General features: G+C 53.3%; 8 protein-coding genes across 8 annotated transcripts; 5 read left to right on the top strand and 3 right to left on the bottom strand.

Moving 5' to 3' along the window:
• Positions 1-1,326: 1,326 nt before the first annotated feature.
• On the top strand, positions 1,327-1,530 carry RHO25_008604 (uncharacterized protein; the record flags this gene model as incomplete). The annotated part of the gene is made up of 1 exon (XM_065603077.1): positions 1,327-1,530. One exon carries the CDS (start codon positions 1,327-1,329, stop codon positions 1,528-1,530), a length of 204 nt encoding a protein of 67 aa, XP_065459149.1.
• Positions 1,531-2,169: 639 nt separating this feature from the next.
• RHO25_008603 (uncharacterized protein) lies at positions 2,170-3,222 on the top strand (the record flags this gene model as incomplete). The annotated part of the gene is made up of 1 exon (XM_065603076.1): positions 2,170-3,222. The coding sequence occupies one exon, from the start codon at positions 2,170-2,172 to the stop codon at positions 3,220-3,222; it is 1,053 nt and encodes a 350-aa protein (XP_065459148.1).
• Positions 3,223-3,742: 520 nt separating this feature from the next.
• RHO25_008602 (uncharacterized protein) lies at positions 3,743-5,167 on the top strand (the record flags this gene model as incomplete). Its single annotated transcript, XM_023604421.2, has 2 exons — positions 3,743-4,694; positions 4,749-5,167. 2 exons carry the CDS (start codon positions 3,743-3,745, stop codon positions 5,165-5,167), a joined length of 1,371 nt encoding a protein of 456 aa, XP_023460780.1.
• A 320-nt stretch (positions 5,168-5,487) lies between these two features.
• MIP11 (40S ribosomal protein RACK1) lies at positions 5,488-6,689 on the top strand (the record flags this gene model as incomplete). Its single annotated transcript, XM_023604420.2, has 3 exons — positions 5,488-5,567; positions 5,625-6,069; positions 6,264-6,689. The coding sequence occupies 3 exons, from the start codon at positions 5,488-5,490 to the stop codon at positions 6,687-6,689; spliced, it is 951 nt and encodes a 316-aa protein (XP_023460779.1).
• A 345-nt stretch (positions 6,690-7,034) lies between these two features.
• Positions 7,035-8,369, bottom strand: RHO25_008600 (uncharacterized protein; the record flags this gene model as incomplete). Its single annotated transcript, XM_023604419.2, has 1 exon — positions 7,035-8,369. One exon carries the CDS (start codon positions 8,367-8,369, stop codon positions 7,035-7,037), a length of 1,335 nt encoding a protein of 444 aa, XP_023460774.2.
• A 287-nt stretch (positions 8,370-8,656) lies between these two features.
• On the top strand, positions 8,657-9,828 carry RHO25_008599 (uncharacterized protein; the record flags this gene model as incomplete). The annotated part of the gene is made up of 2 exons (XM_023604418.2): positions 8,657-8,886; positions 8,946-9,828. 2 exons carry the CDS (start codon positions 8,657-8,659, stop codon positions 9,826-9,828), a joined length of 1,113 nt encoding a protein of 370 aa, XP_023460773.1.
• Positions 9,829-10,732: 904 nt separating this feature from the next.
• On the bottom strand, positions 10,733-11,572 carry RHO25_008598 (uncharacterized protein; the record flags this gene model as incomplete). Its single annotated transcript, XM_023604417.1, has 1 exon — positions 10,733-11,572. One exon carries the CDS (start codon positions 11,570-11,572, stop codon positions 10,733-10,735), a length of 840 nt encoding a protein of 279 aa, XP_023460776.1.
• Positions 11,573-12,661: 1,089 nt separating this feature from the next.
• RHO25_008597 (uncharacterized protein) lies at positions 12,662-13,433 on the bottom strand (the record flags this gene model as incomplete). Its single annotated transcript, XM_065603075.1, has 3 exons — positions 12,662-13,013; positions 13,072-13,148; positions 13,248-13,433. The coding sequence occupies 3 exons, from the start codon at positions 13,431-13,433 to the stop codon at positions 12,662-12,664; spliced, it is 615 nt and encodes a 204-aa protein (XP_065459147.1).
• Between the last annotated feature and the right edge of the window lie 120 nt (positions 13,434-13,553).

The following is a 13,553-nucleotide window of genomic DNA, read 5'->3' as shown; positions in this document are numbered from 1 at the left end:
CGGACGTGATGTTCAATAGAGCTCGCTGTGCCTCCTTGACATGAGGATTTCTCGACCAACAAAATTCGGCAGTATCGAGGTCGTAATGCATCGGAGCCAGTCCAGTATTCTACGTGGAAGGTGTGTTACCGCAAATCAAGTCGGCGTGCGCAGCGTCGGACCATCTGTAGCGAGCGGCAGCACGCAGCTCACACCAACGTTTCTCGATGTCTTGCGATGCGAGTTGACGGCAAGGAACGAAGAACACGCGTTGTCGGCTCGTGGCTTGGGGACCCCTAGACCATCGTTAAGTCAAGTCCAGAATGGCGTTGCTAGCTTCCAGAAGTGCACTGGAGGAAGTATGTGAGCCATGGTCCACGATATTGAACGCCCCGAGTCATGCATTGCTCTCTGCCGACTCGCCTGAAACGTGCCGGAAGGGAAACTCGTCGAGCATCGATGCATGCTCTCTTGCTGGCCAACAAGGCCTTCGCATGAAGGCGCTGTGCATCTTTCCTGTTGTCGCAGCTGGCTGGAGATGGCGCTTTGACTTTGGTCGTGCAATTTGCACCCGAGCTCTTGCGTCCGCCACATTTCCCCTTGCGGTGGTTGGCTGCGCGGTGGGTTGGTTCGACCCGTGCGAGCCGTGTCGACACTATTATTATAGAACCGCCATGATGGTGTGCTGCCGATGATGCCGAAGTGTAGACATCCATGGAGACAAAGAGGAGAAGAGATTCGCCAGATATGTTGTTTCGGTTCCCATCGTTATTGCCTCAGGCTGCCCGGGCCCTAGCCTCCGAGGGAAAACAACGCTCACTTTCGCACTTCCGCACGGCAAGACTGGGCACGATCTCATGCTGTTGAGCGCCCATCCACGTGAACCCAGCCTGTCAAGCCTGCTGCATCCCGTACTGCGCGCCATTGAGAAGTACATTCGACCCAAAAAGGTCCATCTCTCCTCTACTCGAATCAATCAGGCCGCACCCGTCTCGGACTCTTCATACGGTTCTCATCGCTACCGACATGCAAGCCAGCTTCAATAGGCCTCTGCCACGTGCGCGAGAGCGCGACCATGAAGTACAACTATTCAATGGCACCAATTTCCTTCTTCGTCACTAGACGCGAGAACGCCGGTCATGCATCAGCTGGAAGTATCGTCTGCAACAACCCAGCACAGTCACGGCTTGAACACAGCCTAAGCAATGTTATCTGACACCCATCTCATCATGTGATCGTTGCACAAGTAAAAGTTACCCGCTCACATCCCGTATAACAGGTGAACGTCGAAGAACCGCAAGAGAAAATTGCTCTCGAGAAGAAACACAACATTCCCAACCTTTGAGTATGACGATGAACTCGAGCACTCTTCGAGAGCACGACGAGCAAGCAGAGGCCTCACGCCAACCCTATGGAGTCCACGCCGTCAATTCCGTCTTTGCTCAAGAAGCGAAGAATGACATGAACGGTGCCACATCGCCAGCAGTTTCGCAGATGGGCACCGAGACACATCCGAGCATAAATCGCAATATCTCTGCGCCCAAGTCATAATGACAGTGAGGCTCACTAAACAAACTGTTCCAGTCAACATATCCGAAGCACAAAACGAAACCATTTTGGCATCTGCAACATTGTCGGTTATAGTTTGCCTGCAATCGAGAGCCTGTTGCGTCCACTTGATCGCAATCTAACAGTAACAGCATATACTCTTGGCATTTGCTCCATTCCTGTCAAGCAGCCTTCGCCATATTCCGTTAAACGGACGACTCTTCATATCGTTTTGCTTCTGGCCTCGGCGAGCGACAGGAGAGGTGGTTGCAAGGCCAAGCTGCAACTCATGGATCACGTGCGCGTATCAGAGAAGCGCCAATGCACTGTGCCGCACTGTAGCATAGGCGAGTTGTGGGCTCTCTGACTTTCTTTAGCAACGCTTGCAGAATGTACAGCCCCTCGACCCGAAGCATTGGAACACACATGACCACCAGAAGCTCTTTTGTACTGAGCCGATGTGGAAGGCCTGCAGCTCCCAGGGCTGGACTTCAAGCTTGAATGTGCTCTGGTAGCGTTTCGAGACGTGCGGCGCAGCAAGAGGTGTGCCTGCTGCGGCCTCTCGAATAGCATACAATATGTCTCTGCCCATCGCTCCTGGTGCTGTCAGAGGACCGCTCCTCTATTTTGTGCTTTTCCAAAATGACCTTCAGTAAAGCCTGGAGCCCCACCTGGAAAGCAGAGGAGGTACTCGGTATTCCGCCCGACTGCAAGACATGCAGTGCACAGATCAAGAAAGGGAATGGGAGGCTCTGTCATAATCCAATCCATAAGAATAATAGGTACAATGCCGGAATTCTACTGCGGCAGATCCCTGCGATTTCTCGCAACCCAAGAAAGCTGGATTTAATGCTAGAAGATCTTGCTGCTTGCTTGTTATGCCGGGGTGTTCACATCAAAGAAGCTCTCCACTGGGACTTGGTACTCCAGAGATGGACGAATAGCATTGAACGGGCGAACCAGGAGGAGCTGAAACGCAAGAGTCAGCCACCCAATTACGACGTACCAGGAGAACAGCAAGAAAGCAAGCAGGGCTACACTGATGCGCATACCCAAACTGGCAGTGGATCAACAAGGCCCCAAGGCCCAAGGTCGAGACCAAGTGGCGCAAGTGCACAGGATGAGAAGCAGAGGCGCGAGTTCGAGCGCCAGCAAGAAGCCAAACGTCAAGCCAAGCTCGAGCGCGAGCGCCAGAAGGCGAAAGCTAAAGCGCAGGCGGAGGAGGAGACACGCCAGCGCCAGCGACAAGAGCACTCAGCTCGAGAAGAAGATCGCCGCCGTGAAGAGCGTCGTCAGCAGGAATATGCGAAGCCGAAGGTCTCCTGGGAACTCAGTTGGGAACTGTACCGCATTCAACTAAGGAACTTTAAACGTCTGCCATCAGCCACGCCAGCCAGTGTACTGACCCAAGCAATGCCTCGCCCGTTGCGAGGACCTCACGAGAACCATCTCCCTCCACAAGACCAATCGTTCGAACGCGAAGTAGAAGCCTTTTTCAAGAATATGCCTGACGTCGATTTGAGTTCAGTGGCAGGCAGGAATAGTTTTCGCAGGAAATTGAAGCTGGAGGGGACTCTGGATTGGCATTCAGACAAAATTGTCCAGCATTTCCCACACTTGACCGATAAGGATGAGGCTATTGTGTTCGCTAACAGCGTGATGAGTGTGATCACAAGGATCATGGCGAACTCGTAGTACAGAAGATGTGTCGACGGCGTGCATTCCGCGCGAGCGATGCAGGTGCGGAGGTTGGTCGGCTTGCAGCTTGATTGCGTATGGCGAATGGTCTGAGAGCGATCTTGGGCATTGCTGCCTGTAGGCTGATCAGCAACTGTGTGGTTGTAAAGCAAAATCAATGTATGTTTCGCGTCTCGCCATATATATCGTTGAGAAGTGAGCATGTAAAAGGTACCACGAGTCCTGGACGTGATGTCGCTGCTGCCGTCACTGCATACCACCGATGGCCGGCGATAAGAGCTGGATGCAGGGCATGACAGGGTAATCAGCCGCAGCGCACAGCGCAGCTGGCGAACAGCTTCGATCATTGGCGGGGATGACGCCGCCGATACCGCCGCATTCACGCATAGTAGCTTTGCCCTCGGGTAAAGGTCTCTTGTGAAGGAGACTTCGCACGTCAAGCAAAACTACCGCCCACTCAGCGGCGCCAGACACTACTCAACCGATCCCGCCCGCCGTACATACATAATCACTGATCATGTCTGCTCTTCGGTCGTTTACCGCTGCCGCACCCTCCCTCACCCACACCTCCGCCAGAATCGTTCCGGCTGCACGCGCATTTCCACGACCAATCGCGGCAAAGGTTGTACAGCGCAGAAACATGGCGTCACAGCAGATTCCCAAGATCAAGGTCAAGAACCCGGTCGTCGAGCTTGATGGCGATGAAATGACTAGGATCATCTGGAAGGACATCAAAGACAAATTCATCCACCCATACTTGGACATCGACCTCAAGTACTACGACTTGGGGCTGGAGAAGCGTGATGAGACGAACGACCAGATCACAGTGGATGCTGCTGAGGCAATCAAGAAATACAGCGTGGGCGTGAAATGCGCGACCATCACGCCCGACGAGGCGCGTGTGGAGGAGTTCAAGCTCAAGAAGATGTGGCTGTCTCCAAATGGCACAATCCGAAACATCTTGGGCGGCACTGTCTTCAGAGAACCGATTGTGATTCCACGGATACCCCGACTTGTGCCAGGCTGGAAGAAGCCAATTGTCATTGGTCGTCACGCACACGGAGACCAATATCGTGCGCAAAACAGAGTCATCGAAGGCCCTGGCAAGCTGGAGATGGTTTTCACGCCGAAGGGCGGAGAGCCACAAAAGATTCAGGTCTTCGAGTTCACTGACAAGCACGAGGGCGGTGTAGCTCAGACACAGTACAACACTGTGGAGAGTATCAAGGGATTTGCCCACTCTTCGTTCAAGCACGCTCTTTCTCTCGAATACCCGATGTACATGACAACGAAAAACACAATCCTGAAGGCATACGATGGAAGATTCAAGGACATCTTCCAAGAGATCTACGAGAAGGATTACCGCAAGGACTTTGAAGCCAAGGGCCTGTGGTACGAGCACCGTCTTATTGATGACATGGTCGCTCAAATGATCAAGAATGAGGGCGGCATGGTCATTGCCATGAAGAGTATGTACTTGCCGACTCTTGTCCCTGGTTTCACGATTCACTGACAGCACATAGACTACGACGGTGACGTCCAATCCGATATCGTTGCCCAAGGATTCGGATCCCTAGGTCTCATGACCTCAGTGCTAGTCACTCCAGATGGAAAGACCTTTGAGGCCGAAGCCGCTCACGGTACCGTCACCCGCCACTACCGCGAGCACCAGAAGGGCAACCCAACCTCAACAAACCCCATCGCGTCCATCTTTGCGTGGACACGAGGTCTTGCCAAGCGTGGAGAACTTGATGGCACACCAGAAGTGACCAAGTTCGCTGAGAGCTTGGAGGAGGCATGTATCCACGTTGTTGATGAGCAAGGCATCATGACCAAGGACTTGGCCATCAGCTGTGGAAAGAAGAACGACTACGTGACGACGACCGAATACCTCGATGCAGTGGAGAAGAGAATGCGAGCTGTGCTCAGCTCGAAGCTGTAAGAATATCGACAGCCGCGGTCTTGGGTAGATGCAGTATGTCCCAGCATTTGGAACAGTCCCGTCATGTACAGTGTAGATAGGTACAATAAATAGAGTATCACGTCCACGAAAATTCCTAGGTGGTCTGTGTTCATGAGCTGTTGGACAGTAGAGCAGGAGAGCGGAGCAGAGCCCGCGATTGTGGTGCCTCAGGCCTTGCGCTAGTCGCGCACTCGGAATTCCACTCGCAATTCGACTTTTGGGCTTTTGGATTTCAGATTTCCGCTCGACACGCCCACTTCACCTCTCCCAACCACACGAACTCCCACACCACAGCAACAATGGCAGAGCAGCTCGTCCTCCGCGGTACCCTCGAGGGCCACTCCGGCTGGGTCACCAGCTTGGCCACTTCTCTCGAGAAGTAAGAATACACGCGGCGCAAGTGAGCAGACCAGCATTGGCTAACAGCAATTGACAGCCCAAACATGCTCCTGTCTGGTTCCCGTGACAAGACTCTCATTGTCTGGAACTTGACCCGCGACGACACCAGCTACGGCTACCCAAAGCGCTCGCTCCACGGCCACTCCCACATCGTCTCCGACTGCGTGATCTCCTCCGACGGTGCCTACGCTCTTTCTTCCTCGTGGGACAAGACTCTGCGCCTGTGGGAGCTGTCCACTGGCCAGACCACCCGCCGCTTCGTCGGACACAACAACGACGTCCTCTCCGTCTCCTTCTCTGCCGACAACCGCCAGATCGTGTCCGGTTCGCGCGACCGCACCATCAAGCTGTGGAACACCCTTGGTGACTGCAAGTACACCATCACCGACAAGGGACACACCGAGTGGGTCTCCTGCGTGCGCTTCTCGCCAAACCCACAAAACCCAGTCATCGTCTCTGCTGGTTGGGACAAGTTCGTCAAGGTATGTTCAGCTAGAGACGCTGCTTTCCCCTCCGCCCTCACATGATGCTTTAAACAAGTATTTGCTACTTTAGAGCCGCCATCTACGGCTATGAAACAAACCTGCCTATAAGGCATACTGATCCCCTGTCGATCAATGCATGCACTAGACGTTGGACACTAGAATCGGGACAATGCGCTGACTTCGAAAACCAGGTCTGGGAGCTCTCCACCTGCCGTCTGCAGACCGACCACATTGGCCACACTGGCTACATCAACACCGTCACCATCTCTCCTGACGGATCCCTCTGCGCCTCCGGTGGTAAGGACGGTACCACCATGCTCTGGGACCTCAACGAGTCCAAGCACCTCTACTCGCTCAGCGCTGGTGACGAGATCCACGCTCTCGTCTTCTCGCCAAACCGCTACTGGCTCTGCGCTGCCACCGCCAAGGAGATTGTCATCTTCGACCTCGAGAAGAAGAGCAAGGTTGATGAGCTCCGCCCAGAGTTCGTCGAGTCCGGCGGCAAGGCCCGTGACCCAGAGTGTATTTCGCTCGCTTGGTCTGCTGATGGCCAGACTCTGTTCGCTGGTTACACCGACAACAAAATCCGTGCTTGGGGTGTCATGTCTCGCGCTTAAATGCGTGTAGTCAATGATGTTCACTCATGAGGAATGGGATCACGAACAACACAATGGGGACGAGGATGGCATTGGAAACGGCATGATGAGGTGCTGCGATACGAGGCTCGCCAGGTACTACTTCATGTGGTTGTGGGAAGCACATCCTGGACTGAGAGTATGACAGGTCGCAGCGGTGCACGTGCCAAATAGACGAGATGATGAAAAAATGAATACGACTCGATTCACACTTCATTCGCTCTGCCGCTTCATTCTCCATTAGCACACTACACAAATCGAATATTGAAACCTGCGTGAACAATCGCCAGGATCCGAAATTGACCATAATGATCATTATGATCTACCTCAATCGAAACTGATCTTTTTGCCTGTTCCAGCAACAGCAGTACCAGAAGCCTTGTCACTCCTTTGCGCCTTCGCAAGGGCGGCTCCGGGCGCCGTTAGTCGCGCATCATGCTTCTTCCTTCGTAGTTCCTGTCTCTCATCCTTGTTCATCTTTTTCAGATTCGGATCCCGCTTCTTGTTGCTCTTCTCCCTTGGTGCATCTCGCGCTGCTGCAGCTTGTGCCGCCAATGCCTCGATGCTCTCTTCTTCTGCGCCGTTGCCAGCCTGCTCTTCGCCGTGGTGTTTCGCTGCTCCGCTGCTACCTTTCCCATACCGCTTTTGGTATCTGGTTTGTTTGTCCTCGGCGAACTCCAATTTCATCATGCGACCGTGAATCCGATTGATGAACCACTTCATTGGTTTCTTCTTTTTTTTCGCATGTCGCTTTTTCTGTTCGGCAGTGTACTCTTCGCTGTCGCTATCACTGCCCTTCTCTTTCTCTTTGTCCGAATTAGCAGTCTCGCTGTCCTCATCATCATCTTGCTGTTGTTCTTTGTAGATGAAGCCCTTCACAGCTTTTTCTGCGGCTTCGATATCGGCGAAAGTCACCCAGCCAAAGCCTTTACATTTTCCGCTGTCTTCGAATGTCGCGAGGAAGACGTCTTCGACGGTACCGGCTTGGGCGAAGTGTTCTGCTAGTTCGTCTTTGGTGATGTCAAAGCTCAGGTTCCCAACGAAGACACGCTTGCTTGGGGCTTTTGTGCTGGTGTTTCCGTGTTTTGCAGCATCCTCTTCCGCCTTCGTTTTGGCGGGGCGGCCTTCGAAACTTTTCGCATTTTTGATGAGCACTTTGCGCCCATCGAGGAGCTTCTCTGTGCATGTGATAGCGATGTTAAGGACCGCTTCAGTGGTGAAATCGACGTAGGCGAAGCCCTTGTTCTGCTTAGTGTTGTGGTCGACGGGTAAGTGTAGGCGTGTGATGGAGGTTTCGTCGATGCCACCGCGGTCAAGGAAGAATCGGCGGAGGGTTTCCTTCGTCGTCTTGAAAGAGAGGTTGCCAATCCAGACTCCATAATCTGACCGCTTACCCGCTTCTTCTCCTTTGGCTACCGGCACTTGCAGGCTGCGTGAAGGATGGATGTTGTCCTCCTGCGCTTTGGTTGTAGCACTGCCATCATTTGCGGCATCTGAGTTTTCTGTTGCAGCTGGCTTCGATTTGGCCTTTTTCTCTTTGCGCTTGGCTTTCTTCGACGGTGGCTCGGGCAGATTGACATCGATCTCGAGTTCATCCTCCTCCTCCGCCTTCTCCGCCCTCTTGCGCTTCTTCTTCTCGGCCTTGACGTCGCTCGATGACATGTTTTCCCGTGACATTGTGCGCCGTGGTCGTTGTAAATGTTCATCTGAAGTTTCACATGAAATTCTGGGTGGAGCTCGAGGATCGGCTGCCGCTTCCGACAGGGATCAATCGTATCACGCATCACGTCGCCCACCTCGCAGCTGTCTGCCACTTTCGCGACGCAGCACCCACGACATCACCACACACACACATCACGGCATTATCAATTCTCGCGAGCCAACCGATGGTCGCCTCTCTGTATTCCATCTGACGCACCCCACAAGCACACCGAGAACAGCATTGAACAATGTCGGACACGGAAGGCCATGCTGCAGCGGCAGCTCCAACGCAACAGCATCCCGATACTGGGGGCAAGTCGTTGGCAGCGGTGGGCGAGCGTGCACGCTACAAGTCATACCGCAAGAAGTATCGCAAGCTGCGGCACAAGTTCGATGGCGTGTTGGAGGAGAACAAGAGGCTGTTCAAGGAAGAGCAGAAGATGCTGGGCACTGCACGCCGATTGCGCGAGGAGCTGGAGTAAGTGCTTCTCCACGTAGCCGCATGTTGCACTGCGCAGATAGCTGATAGTTCCCCAGTTCCGTCTTGGAGGTGCTGCTTGATTTGAACCAGAACCAGGCCCTTCCCACCGACTTGCGATTCGATGTCTCCCTCGAGAACGAACACTCGGCCGTCGCCAACATACCAAGCGTTGTCGATAGCAATATCAGCCCCACAGAAGCGAATGCGCTCTTGATGGAGTACACGACTGCTGTTCAAAACGGCCAGATCCCCCACCTTGACCTGCATGTTATAAGAGAACAGATTGACAAGAAGCTTGCGCGACAAGGCCTTCTTTCGCTGGACAAACTTGAGGAGGAGGTCTCGCATGCACGTCCGTCCCTCGAGAAGCCATTGCCAAGCGACATCAAACCCGACAATGCCTCAAGCTACTTGACATCTCAGGAAGAAGATGACTATCTGCTTCGCCTGGACGCGACCCTTGGTGACCCTGTTGCTCAAATCAAGGAGAAGGAGCATGCTGAGGACATCAAACACTGGGCTGACATGACACCTCGTGAAGTCGAGCGACAAACAGAGTTGCAAAATCCGCAGAGTCAACACAATTGGTTAAAGACACATGCAAAACAATCAGGACCTACTGCGGATATCGACGACAACGACAGTGTGGATGTGAAACCTGCTCGCGGAGCTGGCGCAAAGCGTAACCTTGCCAAACAAGTCGGCGACAGATCTCTTGGACGGGCGAGGGAAGGTGCTAGCCCTGCTGCTTCCTTTGTTGATGACGACGAATTTGGGAGTTTCGTGGACGATCATCCTAAGAAGCGCGGACGTGATCCAGACAGTACGTACAGGATCAAAGGAGGCAAAGGCAGTGCCACAAACGGCAAAGGAAAACGCAAGCGCAGCGACGAAACCCCGAACGGAAGTACTAAGAAGGCTCGAGTGGAAGAAGATTGAAGTCGTTCAGCATCGCAGCATTCTCCAATATCGAGACATTCAAAAGCATCAAGCGGAAGTGCCGTTTGTCTATGGCATGAGTTGGCTTGGCCTTGTAGCACGTTCCAACCACGCTATGCTTGCAGGTTTGGGAGAATTACGGAACGGTTCATCCATTGCCAGGCAGCGATATGTCGGGGACGGCAAAGCTGTCGAACCTGGTGTGATACGTGGCCGCGCTATGGGCGCCGTCGCAGGTCAGACCAATACTGTGTCTACTCCGCGACAGAATCAGGCGCATCGCTCGATGCAGCCAGTGTGTACACTCATTTGAGGTCTGGGCCTCCCCTCAGGACGCGAGAAAGGTCGGAGCACCATTCGTGCAGACTTGACAATAACCAGACCGGCGCCGTGGAGGATGCCGCGCCTCTGAAGGTTTGCTGTGTGCCGTGCGGCAAAAGCCAGCGAATCCACAGTTCATGGATGCCATGTACTATGTAGAACACGCAAACACATTGATGTAGCGTCCAATAATATCAATCTCGCCTCAGGTGGGCGTCATTCGCCTGGGTGTTTATCAGCTTTCTCCACATATTCGAGGTGTGCCGGCCATGGACAATAAAGTATCAAGCTACCATGATAGGTCTAAACAGACCCGAGTCAATGGACACGGCACCTTTTGACTTCAAGGTTTGACGACTGCCGTAGCATGGCATGAAGCTGGGGAGCGCAAGGTAGCGGACAATGCGTTAAGCTACTAAGGGCACGATACACAATTGTGCTCCCACAATTGACTCAGCGACAGTGAACACGTACGACATCAATCATATTGCTCATCTACAGACTATTCCGTGGACTCCGGCAGATTTTGACGACCTTAATTGTTGGAGACTTTCTGTGCTGGCGACACATTCCCCCTCTCCTCTCAAGAGACCCCTATCCATCTCTTTACATTCTCATACCATCCTTCGGCCGCTCGCTTCGCCTTTGCTCTCGCAGCTTCTGCAGCCGCCGTTGCTTGCGCTGCAAGACTGTCAAGCTCATCGTCGTCGAATCCCAAGTCCTCATCAGCGGCATCTTGGTACCGATCGTTTACATCCTCTTGGTTGCTTCGTCGCGTCAAGTGAGAAGTATCATAGCCTTCAAGACTGAAGTCGACGTCCGACGGCCAACCATCTTCATCGTCATCGTCATCGTCGTCATCGTCAGCACGACGGGTTAGCGTGGGATGTTCATAGGTTTCGTATCCCTCGAGGGAGAAATCGATGTCCTCGTCTTCAAAATCGGCTTGGCCAGGTTCGTAGTTCTTTAGTGGAGTGTTTGAACGGGCAGAATGTCGATGGCCTAGGATGTCATCTTCGTCGGCGAAGCCTGTAGTAAAGTCCCTCCTGCCCAGGGTAGTATCGTCCACTTCATCCACATCGATCGCGCTGATGTCGTAGCCTTCAAGACTAGTATCGACGTCTCCTCCCAGCTGTCGCTTCACAATCTCCGCCTGCTTGGCAATGTTGTCTCGTGCGTTCAGAATTGCGACACGTCGCTTCTCATGAGCTTGGTGTATTGCGACCGCGACAGGTTCGTGGTCATAGCCTTCGAGAGAAGTATCGATCCCTTCCCCATATTCAGCTTCTAGGGAGGCGATTTTGTTGGCGAAGGCACCACGCACGTAGTTTTGATGCGCGTTGAATTTCGATTTGACGGGGAGGACGAGGCAGAAGAGAGCGATGGGCAGCCAGAGAAGATAGAAGTTGCGCAATACAGCCATGTTCTCGGAAAAGTCGTCTTGATGGGCGAAGTATAGCAATGCCGCTGGGCCCGACGAAACCTGTTTGGTTGTAGTAATACGATATCAAGGGGAGATATTATCGAGCTGTACTCAGAAGCACCGTCAGTATTCGAGGTTGTCGAGCTGTCGCGACCCGTTTTCGGCGATTGTTGTGCATAGCAGAGGCTGATCACCGGATCGGTTCTTCTTTGACGCCACACGAGCGGCAACAAAGAAACACATCTCCACGCTATGACGGCATGTCGCTGGGACTGAAGTAGGAGCAGAATGCGCTCTCGATGCTGTTATAAAGCGACAGTTGTGGTGCTTGAATGAGGTTTGGCTGTAGAATGGGACGTGTGTGGAATGTGAGTCCTAAAATGAGGTCAATGCAGACCTTGTCTGAACCGCAAAACAGCAAAGAGAACAAAACGACTTCGATACTCCAAGATATGCAGCGCTACCTCGTGAACAAACGAGACTACCCCCGCAGCGCCTCTGCAAATTGATGCTGGACTCGAAGAGGCGACCACGAATGAGCAAAGGAGCAAAGGAGCCCGGGGATTTTGAAGGCGCGGCGCGTATAATCGTCGAATTACCGAGCTAATTCCTTGATCAGTCAGTCACTTGGTACAGACGGAGACTTCGTCTGAAGCTTGGAGCGAATGCCGAGCTGTTTGATGCAGGAATTCTACCCACGTCAAGGTTGGACTCATCCATTTGCGACCTACAATGCTGGAACAGTGTCGCCATGAATAATACACACAAGTCAATTGGTTTCCCGTTGCGTACACTTGTCGCTTATGTGCTAGAAACGTATCGCGTCTCCTTGGCCAGAACATAAATGGACTTGAAAGCCCGCGCATTGACAACAGCCTCCCAATGCATAGCACTCGAAGAGTGTCCAGCTTCTTCTTCATGTTACTGCATGGTGGCGACAACGAGTTCGAGTGTCCAAGCTGGGATGGGTTCAATAAACGGTTCATGTTAGCACATGGCCAATGGTCATTTTGAGCTTTCAGTGAGCTCATCTGTTCATAGTACAAAGGGAAGCTCTTCGCTGGATATGTACACGTCCCGTCTGCATGATTAGACGACAGATCGGTCCAGGACGGCGACATCGCCCTCATTCTCACTGCGTGCTCGGACAGCCTTGGGTCCGCCGAGTTCAGCCTCTAGTCCATCTGAGAAGGTCCGGGAAACAGAGGGCTGCAGAATGTCAGCATCGTAAGCAGATTTAGGAGTTGCCATACTGACTCTGTCGGGATAGAATCTGTAAACAACGGCGCAAAGCACTCCAACAGCTCCGACAAAAGTGCCGAGCAGCACACCACCCCAGGCAGATGTGAAATGTGTGTACACCTCAGGAGAGAAGATGCCGAGAATATCATTGTCCTCATGGACGGGCTCGCCGTAGTTTCGTCGTTCTTGCTTGTCCCACCTGTTTGGCTATCAGCAACCACAGAAATGGTATCGAGTTGAGCAGTGATTGTGCTCACCAGTCGCCGTGTGGATCACGGAATTGTCTCTTGATGGGCAGCGCCGACGTGAGACTTGGATCTGGGTAGTTGCCATTCTAACACCACAATCATCAGCGCTCCTGCGTCTCCAGTGGTCTCCCCATGCCTTGTCTATCCACCCTTGCCCACCCATTGTGTTGCTGGAATCTGCATACCATGTTCGGATCTCCAACATCCTCAGACGCCTGCTCCGCCTCGCTCGCACTCTTGTCGTCTGTTGCCGGCCGTCTGATCGCTGGTGCTGAGGCATAGGTGCGCTTCGCGAGGTTCGAGGGAGTGGTGGAAGGGCGGACGAATTGTGCTCGCGGCGCCAGGCGCAGCGCCGTGCGAAGACCGGCCATGACTGTTGAATGCCCTCGGGGAGGCGTGTAGGAAGTTTTGAGCGCGTCGAGAGCTCGAGTGTCTCTCAATTGCTGACTATGGCGGAGAGCTGCTTGGGTGATGCTGCTGTCGGACCAGGC

Source organism: Cercospora beticola, chromosome 5 (genome assembly GCF_033473495.1).
Source record: "Cercospora beticola chromosome 5, complete sequence".
Taxonomy (NCBI): Eukaryota; Fungi; Ascomycota; class Dothideomycetes; order Mycosphaerellales; family Mycosphaerellaceae; genus Cercospora; species Cercospora beticola.
The sequence above is the reverse complement of the archived record's forward strand: the minus strand, read 5'-3'. Positions and strand labels throughout refer to the sequence as shown.